Here is a 15,826-nt window from a genome sequence, read left to right on the forward strand (position 1 = left end):
GGCACACTGGCCAGGCCCAACCCTTCTCAAGCTTGCAAGATCTGATGAGATCATAGCGAAAAAGAGGTGACAATGCAGGAGTGTACGTGACTCAAAAAGAACACATTATGAACCCGGTTATTCTCCACCCAGGTGAGAATCAGGAGTAACCATGGTCAAACCACGAGCACAAACAATGAAGCCGACCAGAGAGCTCAGCCTGATTTAAGTATGCCCTTGAGACACTGAGCAAAGCTGCCACTCTCAGCCAAAGATGAAATGGCACTCTTGCAGGAACCAAAGGCGTTTGCCTGAATTGTCCGCAAGGATGGCTACTGCATGACATAAAGGGTATTTTCACCACCTCACTAAGAAGCCCAGGCGCGGCTTCTGCACCAATGCCTGTATTATTAAAAGGAAGGTGGTCTGGCACCAAATATTAAACCTCAGTTTTCTGTGAAATGATGCAAATCTTCACCAGCTAGATAGATCCACCGCCTGTTACCTACACTTCTGATGACAACACAGTATAAAAACCATCTCTGCATGACCAACGGGAAAGCATAATATTTATGCCAAAAGGACGTGTTCTACTGAACCTCTCTGCTGGCTATTTTAAGTATCATTAGTAAAACCATGAAAACAAGCAGAAAAGAAAACCCGCCCTCAGCAGCTCTTTCCTTGGAAGGGAGTTGATAGGTGTGAGTGTATCTGTGCATCTCCTCTCTCCCCACAACTCTTTTCCCCCACCGCCATCCCAAAATTCATCAACTCAGAAGCAACCATTTGCAGGTTGTCAGACACAAGCATTTGTGGAGAACACTGAGAATGACTAACCCAAGTCTCTGTGACAAATTCTCTGGCATGTTAGGAGGGAAGATGCTGACACAGGGTTAGAAAAAGTTTTTTTTAAGTCCCAATAAAGCAATATCCCCTCCTACATGATTTGGGGAACCATTCTAGAGAGTATCCTATTAAAATCTAACAGTGTTTTCAAAAATAGGGCCATGATAGTTTTCTATTAACTTCAGTGACCTGTGGACATGGATGAAGAGCTATTTTCCCATTTTGCCTGAAGTAAACAGAACTCGTGACTTCACTTCTAAAAGGACCAGGACTGCAACGATTAGGTTCTCCCACTCCTCCCTACTGTTTCTCTTGTACATCTTTTTCTAACTGTATTTCAGGGCTCTCCATCCTAAGGGTAATCACTGTAGGTCACGCACACAGGCCAAGACCTAACACACTATTACTCGCAAAACATTAGAAAGCAAGCAAGAAAGGCTGCCATTACGAAGTCTGAACACTCCAAGAAAATAAAAAGGCATTATCCCAGTGCCCCCCCATTGTTATATACGAACATATAATTCGCACAAGCTCATTCCATCCTACTTATACAACTTTAATTTTACTATATGCAATCTGTCTGTGGAGTAATGTTCAGCTCCAATTATACTGCAGCCCTGTTAAAGTTGGCTCAGGACAGAGAACAAACACACTGTGCCGTGAGGAAAATCCCTGCAGCTGTGCTGACAGTTTAGACGGTGTTTAATCCCCAGGGTATTTCTGTGAAATTATCAACCTACTACTTTTTTTTTGCACACACACACACACACACACACCCCCGCCCCAAGTGCTGCAGTTCTACATGATGCACTTGATTGTTTCAAAGCCTGCTTTCCAGACTGCCTGCTCTTCGAATCAGCAAATTAGCACAAGATAGAGTAATTACTGGTTCACCTTGAAGCAAAGATCAGAAACACACTATAGCTCAGCCAGAGCTGATTAGTATTGAATCTGGGGTTTATTATTAACTAAAACCCAAACTTTCTCCAGTGGTCACACAGGGTACATGCCACATACCGTAACACAGCTCAAGCAAATCCAGGGTAGCTAGAACAGGAATGCTGTTGACTGACCCAATCCAGACCAAAGAACTAGCATCCCTACTGTAAAAGCACCTCCACTCAAAATTTAAAACATAGCACTCGGCTACCTCACCAGAGCCAGGCTGGTGAAAACACACTTCCTGAACTGAAAGATAAAATTAGCAGCTAATTTGTTAGCTACTTTTCCTTTAGTAAGTCAACCTGGCACAACTGCTCTGCATTCAACTGATAGGAAATGCTTTTGGAGTTGTGCATTAGGTCTATTTGTTTTTCTCCAGCTCAAAAAAACACCTTTGTCACACTTTTTATTTTCTTCAAAAGCAAACCAAATGAGAAGCTAAAATGGATGCAGGTTGATGTGAGAACATGTTTATTAGACTATGGGTAGACTAGAGCCAAGATAAAGTCAGCTTTATAAAGAGAACCATAGACTTTGGGACAAAGGTTCAGGGCAAAATGTTGCACTGCCAACTCATGGGAAACAGCAATCAGACCCAGAAAACTAGCTAACTGTTATTATCCTTGAAATTATAATAAGGGGCACATTCCAACCAGAATCTGAGATCTGTGTGCTGCTACGCACTGCAACAATTCAGTGCTTTCATTCTGCTTGCTGAAAGTGGAAATTCACTGTATTACAAGTTGCTAACCAGATTGATACCCACTTAATATTTCACATCTCACTTCTGTATTCCCAGTAATGTAGCCATCTGCCCCTCTGGCGATAACAATCTTTCAGGCTAAAAACAAACAGGCTATTTACTATGTTTTCAATGTATTTGTTTATTTTTATGCTGTAAGAATCCCTCTTAATCCTGTCACATTTACTCTCGAGCTTCCTTTGATTCGATGCCCATCGGAATATCAGGTGGAATAAAGGTCACTAACGCTAATAAACTTCCCTGAAGCCAAACCACATGGTGTACCAGCGGACAGTTGTGTAATAGCACTGCCACTGAGACCAGTCTGAACTCCAGTGCCTCACTTCACACGATGAAATCAAGGAACGAGGGAAGCCCCTAAGCGGGAAGACTGCAAAGAAACCTTAAAGCCAGGTGCTAGACTATACAATCCCACAAACACAATTGCCCGTCTACTCCCCAGACTCTTCATTTAAGAACATTCCTTTATAGCTAATGGCTTTTAACTCCTTTCAAGCAAAAAAATCCAAGACAAGTCATAAGTCTGTCAACTAGGCAGCTACTCGGCAAGCTATTAATAAACTACTATAGGAACATCACATGAGTCATGCCTCTCAACCTTTCTGGTCCCTGTTACATCTTAATTCATCTACAAATTCTCTGTGCTTCACCACAAGCTCTAAAGTCAAATGGACACAGGGATCTGGGGCATTTCTTGATGTTCTGCAGCACCTTCATTGGTAGGACTTGGCCCAGCGGGAGAAAGACACAGATATAAAAAAGAAGAGCTTTAACTGATAGACCTCTCTCATTTGTTTAGATCAATATTGCTATCAACTGGTGCCATCAACTGGTAAATGGAAAAAACTTATAGAAGCTACATATATTTGCTCTGCAAGATTTGTACAAAGCATTCTGCAATAGCTCTTCATAGTTTTAATAACAATGAAGTAAGGGCACCCTACACTACATACATGTGAACTGAGCATCCTGATGGTTGTTTCGTTCTAGCACCACCTTTAATCACTTGGATCTTCCCTGAGGAGAGCCACACACCTCATGAAGGGTCCCAGACGGTGACCAAGCCAAGCCCCCTGCCACACCGCTCTGCTCCTCTCTGAGCTATTTCTTTTCTCCTAGTTTCATGAAATGAACTGGTCCCCCAACAGATTAGGTGAATGCAAGAGCCTGGAGAAAGGATGCAGCAGGGAAGAAGCAGCAATTCTTAGGGGGCTTTGCCACTGCTAGTGGCATCTGCTAGACCAGGTCACCACTGCACGGCATCAGAGCTCGTGCTCAAATGTTTTATGTGTGAATCCAAGCAAGTGGACACCTTCAATTCAGTTTTCTAAAGTTATGTTCTGGAGAGCCACCAGAAAACATACATGGAGGAGCAATGGCGGAGGCAAGAACTACCCGCTGAGGGAAAAAAGGGCAAAACAATCAAAGAAACATAATTATGTCTTATCACTTCCCATGCAGCTACTTGTCTCCCCTTTGCCCTCCCTGCATTCGGGTTTACATACCTGGTTCCTCCTGCCAATCCGATTTGGTGCAGGAGACTTTGAGGGGGATTTGACATTTTGAGAGTTCCCGCCATTTTCAGCAATCTTCCCCACATTCATCACTGCTGACATCATGGCGTCAATGGAGGACAAGTCTGCTCCGTCCAAACTGTTTGGTGAACTTGGTGATACCTTGTAGCTGTTTAAGCTTTCCAGCTGCTTCTCTGGAATGAAAACAAAAACATACATAGGAGTTGCTAGGCCATCTAAAAAATAAAATACCACAGTATTTTCAGCTGCCTGTAACTCGCTTCACACTCTGCTGGATCATCATGGAGCCCATAATAACTGAGTTCCTGTAACAGGAAAAGTTTCTCATATTGGAACACACAGGACAAAGTGTACATTTCTTCTCATAGGACATTCACGTTATCTTCATTTTCAACCTTAATTCGGTATTTGGCTTATAGAGTGATTTACCTTAAACTCTCTTGCTATAAAATGGTGTTATTCGTGGTACCTTCTGCTCACCATGAACTAGTAGCGCAGTACTGATGAATGCACGCTCTGGCAAGCACAATCATTCAAGCACGCACGTGTTTTGAGCAGAACTGCACAATTAAGGCATTAGTAACACAGTGTAGGGTACTGGGTTCTCTTTCTAGCATAGCTTAAGCCAGCTCTGTATATGGAGTACGCTAAATTAGTAAAAATCCAACCAAAACAAAACCCCAAATCCCCCCAAATGCCTCTTTACTGCCACAGCTGGCATCTACGTAGATTTTTTTTCTTTTTGGTCTACCAAGCTGTATTAGTCCATGGAGCATATGTGTTACACCCACAACTAATGCCACAGCTAAAGCTGTTCAGATTCAGACTTCTCCATCACATTCTGTACGTAGCAGGGATGCTCCTGTCTCAGACACCAAATTCAAAACACACCTAAAATCTCATCTCTGGTTTCTCAACATACCATGTCAAACACATAGGTAAGGCTTCCATGTTCCTTTTTACAAGTCTGAAAAGGAAAATGCTTTCAAACTAAACACTCCTTTCTCCCCAAATAAGTCTCCCAAACAGGAACACCCTGCAAGTCTATTGCTCTGTCACCTCTGGTGGAGAGCACTGAATCTTAATGTGTGACACAAGAGGATGTGAGGGTGAACAGGGAGGAACATGTCTGTCTGTGAACATTTGATCTCTGCATAATACTGTCTTTGGAAGATAAGTTTGAGCATTATAAACAGGTGTTTTTTTGAGGCTAAGTAATGTGGTGCCAAGTTACTGGGAGCCAAGAAAATCTTAGTTTGGAAGCCTACAGTGGTAGTCAAGTATTTATGTGCCCATGCTTCTGCTCAACCTATTTTATACTTGTCAGACAAATACAGATTAGGGATGGGGAAAGAAATGTATGCACCAGTGCTTCTGCTCAAGGTATCTTATAGTCTTCACACAGATAAGGGGTATGGATGTGTAAGAAATGTTTCTACAAGCCTATTAATGCCCTAGAGTCACACAGAGCTAGTCAAAGCAGTTACCTTCATTTTTATCCCCTGATTGACTGTGGCTCTCTTCTTGGTTGCTGGTCTCCTCACTTAGTGTAGTATGTATAGTAGCGTCTGGCTCTTCAGCCTCTTCTTCAGCAGCACCCTCTAGCACTACATTAGGGAGAAGGGAAAAAGAGAAAGGGAGTAAGTTTTTCTGGAAGTCATTTTAGCAAAATAAAGACTACAGTCCTTTAGCTTGAGGGCTCCCCTGACTGGTACATAGGTCTGATGACAGAAGCACATGAACAGCGCCAGCTCAGTCAAGCGCCCACTCCCACGAGTGGCTGGGCACTGGGCTGGGGGATGCTGCTGCCTTTGCCAGTGGCGAAACCTGGGCAAACAAAGAGAGGAAACCCTTACCAGCTTGGTCCCCAGTATTCAGCCAGTAAAAAACAAGAGGAGGGAGAGGAGAGAGCAAGTTAGCGTATCACTGAGGTCATCACATTTGGTTAAGAAGTTGGAATAATATTCTGCAGCTAGAGAATTTAAGTATTCAATTTCATACACACACTCCTCCCCCCTTCTCTTCTTGGAGGATTAACATTTACTCCAATACATGAATTCATAGTGACCTTTTTCTTCCTTCTAGCAGTGGTGAAATGACTACTGAGGTTTCTGGGACCATTTGGCACATTCCTCACACTCACTGCCCAAGGTTTCCAGATGAGCTGAAGGCACAAGCAACCGTCGTATGTGCCGACAGAATTTCTCCACACCCCTTTCTGAAACCACAAACTTATCATGCTATCGCTGGGGTTTCAGGAAGGATGCCTCTTCTGGCTGGAGAATGACAGGGCAGTTAAACATCATTTTTAGAGGTGACGAGGAATGATCGACGCATGAGAGGAGTTCTCTGCCCACAGCACCCATGGCAATAGCCTCTGGAAAAGGTTATTTGTAATATGGAAAACTACTGATACATTTTTCATGGAGAAATACACCTTTATAACCTTACAAGCAAAATACTTATTTCATTATGGAAACGAACACACTGTGGACATTTCATCTCATCTAAGATTTACCAATTGCATCCAGCAAACTTAATACAGGTTTTCCTTTTTTCAGAAAGCAGAGACCATCGGCCTCAGACTGTGCTTAACTCAACAGGGTTTCTTCCTTTTAAAAAAATACATTCTCAAGGTTGACATGCAAATCAGTCACATAACACATGTTCAAATGCTGTTTGAACAGCATCTGCAAACAATAAATGACTACGTTATCCCAACTACTGATATTTTAGAGCGCACAAGAAAAGGCAAAGAGAAAGGGCCCAACCTGGGTCAAGCAGTTCCTCATTTCACACAATGCCAGCCAAAGCAGCAGATTCAACTGCTACGTTTAACTGCTGACCCTCTTAGGAGCAGCACACAAATAATTTGACATAGAGAGCCAGCGCAGTCTAGAGACAAAACCTAGGACTCAACTAAGCCCACTGTCTAAGGCTCTGGATAACACCAACTTCTTAACAAACACTGTTTTCAATATGCATATTCAGAAACAGACAAAAAGACGATGTTTGTGCTATCCTGAACAATTCAAGGTAAATCTTCCCTAGTCACTTTTGTACTTTTCTGCTAAGAAAACACTAGTGGTCTCTGCAACACAGGGATTTCTTGATCCAAGGTGAGGTCAAGCACCCACCCTTCTGTATTTTCTCCAGTAATTATGGGAGCTGTTTATTTGTTTGTCTTTATTTTGTTTGTCCTTAACTGTTTTAATTTTGCTGTTATTCCATTTTTAAAAAAGGACCATCTCATTCAAGAGCAACACAGTTTTGGGGTTTTTCTCTCTTGATCTTTTTTTAACCACTTGTGTGGTACCTGACTTAATTTTGAATAGAATAAGCACAAAAGAGTTATTTTTGACCTAAATCTTCTAAGTTGCTTGCTGTGTCTGCTTAGTACCACCAAAAATAAGGACCAGTTTAAATTACTGGAACAGATTTCTGTTAAAACAATGCAAATAAGTGCTTTAGCCCTTAAAAAAAACTTAACCAAACAAAACAACTCTCCCTTCCAAAGTAGACCTATTCACTCCTCTTTCAGTCAATACCTAGGACATTAATGTCACCACTGATTCATCCTGGAAAAAGTCAATCTACTGTGTAACTGTGAAGACTCTGGTATTGGCCAACTTTAAGATAGCTGAGGAGCTTCGCAGAGAACTAGTCAGAACTCCTAGTGCTGCTTTTGGCAGTGAAAATGGGAAATGTTCATCACAAAGAGAAGAGACAGGCATACATGCACACATTAACAAATCTATCTCCCGGTTTAGAAACACCTGCCAGCTTGCTCTCTGTTCTTCTTTCAGGAGGAAAACTTTGTATTGTGCTATTACAGCCTTTCATAATTTCTATGAACCAACAGTTACTTTATTTCTGAATCTAAGTATCTTCCTGCTAACACAAAGATGTATAGTCACAGACTTTGTTTTTTAAAACCATTTTCCGTACATTAAAAATTTCCTATTTTGGAAGCAGTCAAAAGATCGCAACTTAATTTCTGCAAAAATAGGTATTATTGTTGCATACTTTTATTTACATATGCATTTTCCACTCTCTTGCATGAAGCAAAAATGCAAGAGTGAAACAAAGACAACTGCATGAGAAGCACACACCGATTTCAGAAGCATAACTTTCTATTTGCAATAGGATATAAAAACAATAAGAATACTGGGCCAAATCACTCCTTCCTGTGGGAAAACCCATGGCAGAGCGCCTTTAGGCAGGAACATACTGAGAGATTTCTCTTGCAGCTTTTTTTTTTCTGCCCTTTTTTTTTTCTTTCTTTCTTTTTTTAAATAAATGCACCACTGAGGATGGGGAAGTGGTTTGGGTTTTTTTTCCACAGCACCTATGAAACTCAGGGAATCAGACAGGCAGCAACCAGCATGGATGCCCTGTGCCATGCTGCCTTCAGGACTGCAAGCCTTCTCAGCTCACACCAAATGCCCCTGCTTGGAGGTCATGCTGATGAAGCCTTCTTCCTCCCTCTCCCCAAAAGAAAACAAAGACCTCCAGGAAAGAGGACAAACAGGAAACAGGCTGGCAAACAGTGCAGCCTCAGGTTGCATTCAACATGGGACCAAAGCCTCTAGGAAACAGGGAAGTGGTCACAAGCATTCGAGTCATCTTTTACTTTGAAGAAACCCCCCAGTGTCACAGTCATCCTCTGTGAAAAGGAGGAAAAGCAGAGAGCAAGCGACAGAGAGTGCTAACACATGTTGGGGGGCAGGGACCAAACGAAACAACACAGCAGCCCTCTTTGCATGGCCACACCAAGAGACCTGGCTCTTCTGTGGGAATGTGTCCCCTCCACTTGATGATGTTGCTGAAACCATGAAACTGGGGCAACTTCGATCCCACACAGAAACCTGAGGGGCCTTTAGCTCCTGCTTCTGACAGAAGCCCATGCCTGATGCCTCACATAGCCAGCTAACTGGAGAGTCCCTGAGAAAGCAGAGCTTAAAAAAAAAAAAAAAAAAAAAAAAAGCCTTGTTGCTTCCCATTCAGTCTGTACAGGAAGACACTTGCTAGACCTATTTCCTCCTTTGGGATAAAGTGTGACTCCACTGTATGTTAAAGCTGAGCCCATCCACAGTTACTTCCCCCCTTTGCTTATGTGTATTTGTTTGTATTTAATTTTGTTGTTTTAAGACCGCTCTCAACAGTTACAGCTGCTTCTCCTTCTGGTGAAGAGCATCACAGATGAAGCAAAAAGGAGAACACAGGCCACAGGGGAAGGAAGAAGAAAAGAGAAGAAATGATGAGTCTTCAGAGTCACAGTCACTTGACTTGCCGTTGAGAGGCGGCTACAGAAGCACGGAGCAGCACGTCCCGGCCCCTGGGAGCTGGTACAAGTCTCTGCTCCAGATTGCTCCACTGTCTTTGCACATGAGCTCTCCCTTTGGAATAGATAGGAAGAAACACACAATACAGGCAAGGAGGGGGAAAACCTGGTGTGTTGCACAAAGCTGCTCATTGTTCTGCCTTCTGAAAAAAATCCACATTAACGTTAAAGTAGAAGCCATGCACTAATTGGGCCAGGGAAAGATTAACACTCTCAGCCAAATACTTTTATTGGTTTCATTAAACATGCCGTAGTACGTAGTACAGAACACGGGGGGAGCAGAAACAGGGGAAACAAATGACAGTTTTAGGAATGTGCACCCCCACACACATGCATTTCAAACCACTTTTTCCCGTGAGGCCCAAACAGGAATCCTCAGCCTTCTTCATCATTTCCATCTTACCAACACTATTAGCTTATTCAAGGCTTTCCCACCACTTTTTTTCTAAGTGGTAGAAAAAAACCCAAGGATCATTTAAATGAAGGCCAGACCTTCTAGTATACAAATTCAGACGAGAACAGAGCTTCAAAGACGGATATCACATTTGAATAAACAAAAGTTTACCATTTACCCTTGAGATTATAATACCTAAGAATCGCTACGCTGCACTCCAAACGGTCTCCTACTAAGCTTCTACACAGAGGAGCAGATTTTACTCCCAGAGCACATGGCGACACTCCCAAGCACAAACAGTCACTCCCACCCCAAGAGATGCACACAATCATCCACACTACATTTTGAACATGATTTTGCATCAAAGCTGGCAGGAAGGAAAGAGGGTGAAAAGGCATCGTGGGAAGAAAAAAGGGTTAACGCTATTCAAAGCACTGCCTCAAGGCAAAGGAAAACCAAACGAAAAAAGTTTTCCCAACTGACCTTTTTAATACCAACTCTGCCCTTGCTACTGAAGTGTTGGTGCTGACTCGGCACCCCAGCGGTAGAGAATTATACTGGCAGCGTCACCTCACTGTCACCACTGCTGGAGCACCAGTACAGAGCAGCCTATGGGGAAAGGAAGACAAGCATAAAAAGAAAGACAGTGGCATGGGAGTATATGGTGGTTGTTCTTTCACTTAGCATTTGGTAAAAACTAGGAATGTTACCCCAAAGGTTTTGAACTTGTACCTGTAACTAAAGTTTTCCTCTAGGGAAAAACAAAACCAAACAAGAAAAAAACCTAAAAAGACAACAACTGAAAGGAGCAACATCTCTTGAAATGTACTCTCCGAGCACCGAAAGGCAGACTGCTCCTCTTGCTATGAACTCTGAGCTATTAGCGATACAATTGTTTTACCTGTGTTAGCACACATGTAATATTTTGCTTCCTAAAACAACCCTACAAATCCACAACATCCATATGCCTTTTCTTACCTAACGTACATACACAGATACACCCAGGCACAGAATAAACAAGCACATACTCATGTCCATGCCTTAGAACTGAGCTAGGGACCACCTTCTTTTTGGGGGCAGGGCAGGGGAAGAAGCACCAAACAAGAACAAGATGACTCCGTATTTCCAGATTATTTTGTATACTGTTGCTACAACACCTAACAGTTAGGCTAAATTTTAAATATTCAAACATATTTACTCCTCCTGCTTTATTTCTTTGTGTGCACGATGGGATACGCATGTGCATTTAGTTCTTATGTAGGTTTTGCAAATCACCTTCTGATGACTTATGGACCACTAATGGTCCTCAGGACTGTGGCTCAGACAACCAAAAGCATCTCTCCATAAAGCATACCAGAATTTGAACTTAGTTAATGCCTTAAGCAAATGACAACTCTGAATCACTGTGATACTCTGGTATTACATTGCTGTAATACACTGAAAACAAGGAAGCTATATTAATGTAACAGTGAGAAACCCAGGCAAAGCAGGGGTTTCCTGGATGAAATTCACCTATATGATCCAACTGGTTTACAGCAATGCATGGAGACACCAGGAAGCCTTAGCATAAAATGCAGTCGTACCTATCTTCTTGGCCCTGTGCTCAATTTGCTAACTCGAACATGCTGCGTGCTGTGGGAACAGCCCTCACGCAGGAGCCTGTGATCTTGCTAGGCTAGAAAGGAGAACCAAGGCACACGCTGCTCCAGCACTGAGAGTGAAAGCAAAACCCAACAGACCCCAGGCTCCCAAGAGGAAAGCCCAGGTCTCCGCCAGCACGCTCTGTAGGCACCTCAGAGGGTTTGATCTGAGCCTGCACCGAGCTCCCGACCAGCACTGCCATTCTCGGCAACAGCAGCACCACACAAAATGCACAGCACCGCAAGAGCTGCAGTAACCGGTGGCCGCGTTTAGGCTCAACAGCTGCTGATTTTGAGATTTTTTCTAACGCCTCAGCTCGCCTACCCCCCAGCCGAAGAAGTATCTACGAGCTGTTCCTCATCCTCATTGTTCGTATCAGCTTGTGGGTGAGCACCTGGCCCTCCAGGAAGCCTTTGTCACCAAATTGCAGTCAGCTTTGAGAGCTTGTTCAAGCAAAAAGGATACTGAGATTTGAAGACATCTTAACAAACCTGGGGCCACGAGCACCACTTTTAGACGCGCGAAAAAATAAAGTCAGGGCAACAGCAGAGTAAAACATGTGGCTGTAAGCAGACATCCCTCCACTCCTTCCCGTGTCCACGACTGCAGACACCCCTCCATCCTCATCCTTGCGGGGAGGGGGCCCGGCTCCCCCCAGTCACCGGGAACCACGGCGGCACAGGGGGAACAGGGGACAAGAAGGGCCGAGGGCCTTACCCGGCACATCCCCTCCCCTGCGCCCTCCCCGCCGGCTGAGGAGGGACACAAAAGCAATACTGTCTGTCCTTATAAGCTCTGCTTTGCATGTGTTCGGGGAGCGGGGACAGCTGTGCGGACGGCTCGCAGAGTTCCAGGAAGTCGATGTGTTTCTTGGCTTTGACTCCAGTTTATTTGCCTTAGATGAAGTGGCGACCCGAGAAAGTCCCTTCGCGTCCCCCCTGGGCTGGCACCGGCCACAGCAGGGTGGTGCTCCTTGGGACACGGCCCGGGGTCTCTCCCCACACCGATCGGCCTTCCCCTCTCCGGCTGCCGCGTCTCTCCCTCGGGCCGGCGCTGGCTCACGTCCCACCGGGCCAGGGGACGGCCGTGGGACGGCGGCGCGGGAGAGGGTGGGAGCCCAGGGCAGAGCCAGGGATCGGAGGGAGCGGGGCCCGAAGGCTCTTCCCTCGGCAGGCGGGATGGAGGTGTCTCACGAAGGCGGGAACAGGTCAGGCGAGCGGCGTCGACGCTGCCTGCCAAACCCGCCGCTGCCCACACGGCCCCGAAGGAGCCGAGGAGAAGGCGAGAGAGCGGAGGGGCAGGGGGAAGCCGAAGCGAGGGCCGGCGGGCACCCCCATCGCACGTGTCTCCCGGCCCAACGGCCGAGGAAGGGGAGGCACGCCTGCCCGAGGGCAGCCCCGGCCACCCCGGGGAAGCACAACCCCGCTGCCGCCTCCGACGAGCGAGAGGGGATGAGGGATGCAAAATGAGGAAACAATCTGAAACGTAGCTCTGTCGGTTTGGGTTGGTTTTTTTTCCGTTTTTGCTTTGCCCTGCCAAACCCAGTTAACTTAAAATCCTGAGCGGGGGGGAAGCTATAGGTTAATGTCCCATCACCTACATGGCCAAGCAAGCACTGTGCTGAGGGAACGAGATACTTGCCCAAGAGCCCGAGGGGTGAGCTGGATGGACTGCGCTTGGGAAAGCCAGATGGAAAACATTTCTGAGTAACGGAGAAAAAAAGCAACCTCCCCTCCAAACAGTCCGAATTACAGCAACCCTCGGCTCCGACTGAGGAGCGGCTGCAGGGACGTGGGGCGGGCGAAGCGGGACGCCGGGCTCGGCCCCGTAGCTGTGACAGAGATGCTGACATCCCCGACAATATATGGCCAGTCTAAACCATGGGATATCTTGTCCTTTTAAGGTGGGCCAAGAGCAAGCATCTGTGCAGCAGCAGCACAGCCCCAGCCTGCCATCAATAGCCCCTGGTGTCACTGAAAAAACAGGGGCTCCTGTGCCATACCAACTGGCCCTGCAGATGCCCAGGCACCCACCCCAAGAGGAGACAATCCGTCTGGTTGTTCATCCGCACAGCATCACGGAAACAAGACGGAACAGCAGTAACAAGAGGAAGAAAAGCCACAAAACCATGCAGCCGGGCTGCTTGCTGGCAATTGGCGCCTGCAGCTGTCGGGGAGGGAGGGAGGGAGGGCCTGTCCCCATCCCTGTCCCTCGCCCTGATGGCCAGCAGCTCAGCCAAGTGCAGCTTTGGACCCGGGACTCGAGGCGAACGTTTAAAGTAAATCTCCGGAGGGAGAAAAGAGCAAAGGTGTCACCCCCTCACACTTGCCCTTCGCACGTAGCCAGAGCTGTGTGTGCGCAGCAGGACGGGTTCAGCCGGGATTAGAGAGGCAGGATGAATCACGCCAAGGAAGATGCAGAAAAAAAATCTCCTGTGCTAGTGCCCTGCTTCTTGTGCAGCACCCTGGCTGCGATCCTCTTCCCCCAGGATGGATTTAAAGAGAGCTTCACAGAGGGCCTGAATGTACGGGCAATTTTACAAAAACCATTCTGGAAACAGGGTAAGCTAAACCAGGAAAAGACTCTCTCCTTTCCGAATAGCTATGTCCCACATGGCATTTCACCACTGTAACTGCGTCCACATGCTAGCAAATTTCCTTGCACAGGCAAGCCCAAGGGGGAAAGCACTGGTTCGCTTACCGCAGAGAACCCAACACATCCTTTGCAGCCCAACTGTGCTGTCTTTGCAGTAGATGCCAGTGCACTCACTGCTTGGAGCACCGTACCAGGTAGAATGCCAAAGCACTTTACACCTTGCAAGATAATGCAGTAACATCATGCACAACATGAGAAAAGAAAGAGTAGAAATTACAGGGATTAAAACTCATTTCCTGGTGCTAGCATTGTCAACCATCATGATTTTATCATGAGCCCTGTAAAAATCTGATGGTGTTACATTACTGCACAAAAATCTCAAACTTTTTAAGTCAAAGTTCTAGTTTTCCAGGTTGTGGAGAAAGGACAGAAACATTACATGCTCAGCAAAATAGAAAAAGCAAATTTAAGTGATTAGATTAATTTTAAAGCCTCAAGCTTTTAAGTATAATCATGATCTCAGATGCTCAACTTATAATTTCTTAACACACAGGGATAGCAACACAGAGCGTCCCTTCTTTACACAACGCACTTTGTACCTTGGAACATATACCTTCCAGAAGTAAAATGGCTTTTTTCTTTTTTAAAGAGGGAAAAGAATCCCAACATCTCAGCACGTTTCTAACGTTTTATTTAAAAGCCAACACAGCTGCACTTTAATGCTACTTAAAGATGAGAACCTCCACCAAATTACCAAACTCATTTTAAGCAGAAAGAGATTCAACATGCAAATATTTTGCAGAAAGAATGATTCAAGAGTTTGCAGCTCTTCTCGCTGCTCTTTTCCAGGGAGCATGACTTGCTGACAGGATTAACTACTGCCAGGCTCACGAAGCTGGGAGACAGCTGCCACATGGCAGCCATTTATTACAAAGCTCTACTCCTCTAAAGTTAGGAAAGAGGCAGACTATTTCATCTGTGTTATCAGCAGGGTTCCTCTGCTCCACAGGCTTTAGTGACTAGGCTTTTTCTAAACAAACACCTCCTTTTCTCCCCCACCTTGTTAACATCATTATCTTCCTGTCTTCTGTTTCTGGTCAGCACAGGAACTATTCCCCCTATCACACTCTCCAAACAACAACAACAACAACAAAAATCTATAATCAATACAACTTAAAATGTTCTGAAACACACATACCCCCAAAACAGATTTTTTAATTAGAGAGTTTTAGCTTGAAATTTTAAGAGGGGAAACCACATGCCACAGGGAGGAAAGAGAGATGTGCTGAAGCAAAGGGATTCAGAAGTGTGCTGTACAAACCTCACTGTCCTATGCACCCTAGGAGGCATTTGTAATGCAGCCTCCAGCCGCAGTATCCAAAGCAGCTACACAGCTTTTTCATGAGCAAGATAAGCTGCAGCGCTCCTTCCTAGCTTCTATCTCCACACCAGGCAGACCCTCTGCAGACCCACAAGCCAAAGCCAACTGCTGCCCTGCACCGTATGAGGCACAAACAGGACTCATATCAACCACCTCCTACAGTCTGCTAAGGACCAGGAACAGATATACACCATCTACATCATCTCCATGTGATATTAAGCACAGGTGACCATTGGTTGCCATTCTCCTGTTATTTTGAACCAGAGTTAAGAGATACAAGCTAGCTGTTTAATATTACCTGAGGTTATTCTAGGTATGTATTTGCCATAGATGCCAGAGTACCACAAATCACTCAAACTGAGGTTTATTGCTTCCTCCAGGTGAAGGGAAAACCCAGCCTTGAGAA

The 15,826-nt window shown here is 45.2% G+C and overlaps 1 protein-coding gene across 11 annotated transcripts in view; it reads right to left on the reverse strand.

The window, feature by feature from the left end:
- The window catches only part of RREB1 (ras responsive element binding protein 1), a 126,881-nt gene that overhangs the window by 63,700 nt on the left and 47,355 nt on the right, over positions 1-15,826 (reverse strand). For 5 of the 11 annotated variants that reach the window (XM_075052121.1, XM_075052128.1, XM_075052122.1 and 2 more), the window contains exons 2-3: positions 5,553-5,672; positions 4,036-4,238 (exon numbers count right to left, since the gene is read on the reverse strand). In XM_075052121.1, the coding sequence (XP_074908222.1) occupies positions 4,036-4,238; positions 5,553-5,672 (323 nt within the window). Of the gene's footprint in view, positions 1-4,035; positions 4,239-5,552; positions 5,673-10,286; positions 10,413-11,935; positions 12,102-15,360; positions 15,526-15,718; positions 15,738-15,826 lie in introns of those variants that run through there. The other 6 variants (XM_075052124.1, XM_075052125.1, XM_075052127.1 and 3 more) reach the window with 5 other exon arrangements.

This window comes from Buteo buteo, chromosome 20, assembly GCF_964188355.1.
Source record: "Buteo buteo chromosome 20, bButBut1.hap1.1, whole genome shotgun sequence".
NCBI lineage: Eukaryota > Metazoa > Chordata > Aves > Accipitriformes > Accipitridae > Buteo > Buteo buteo.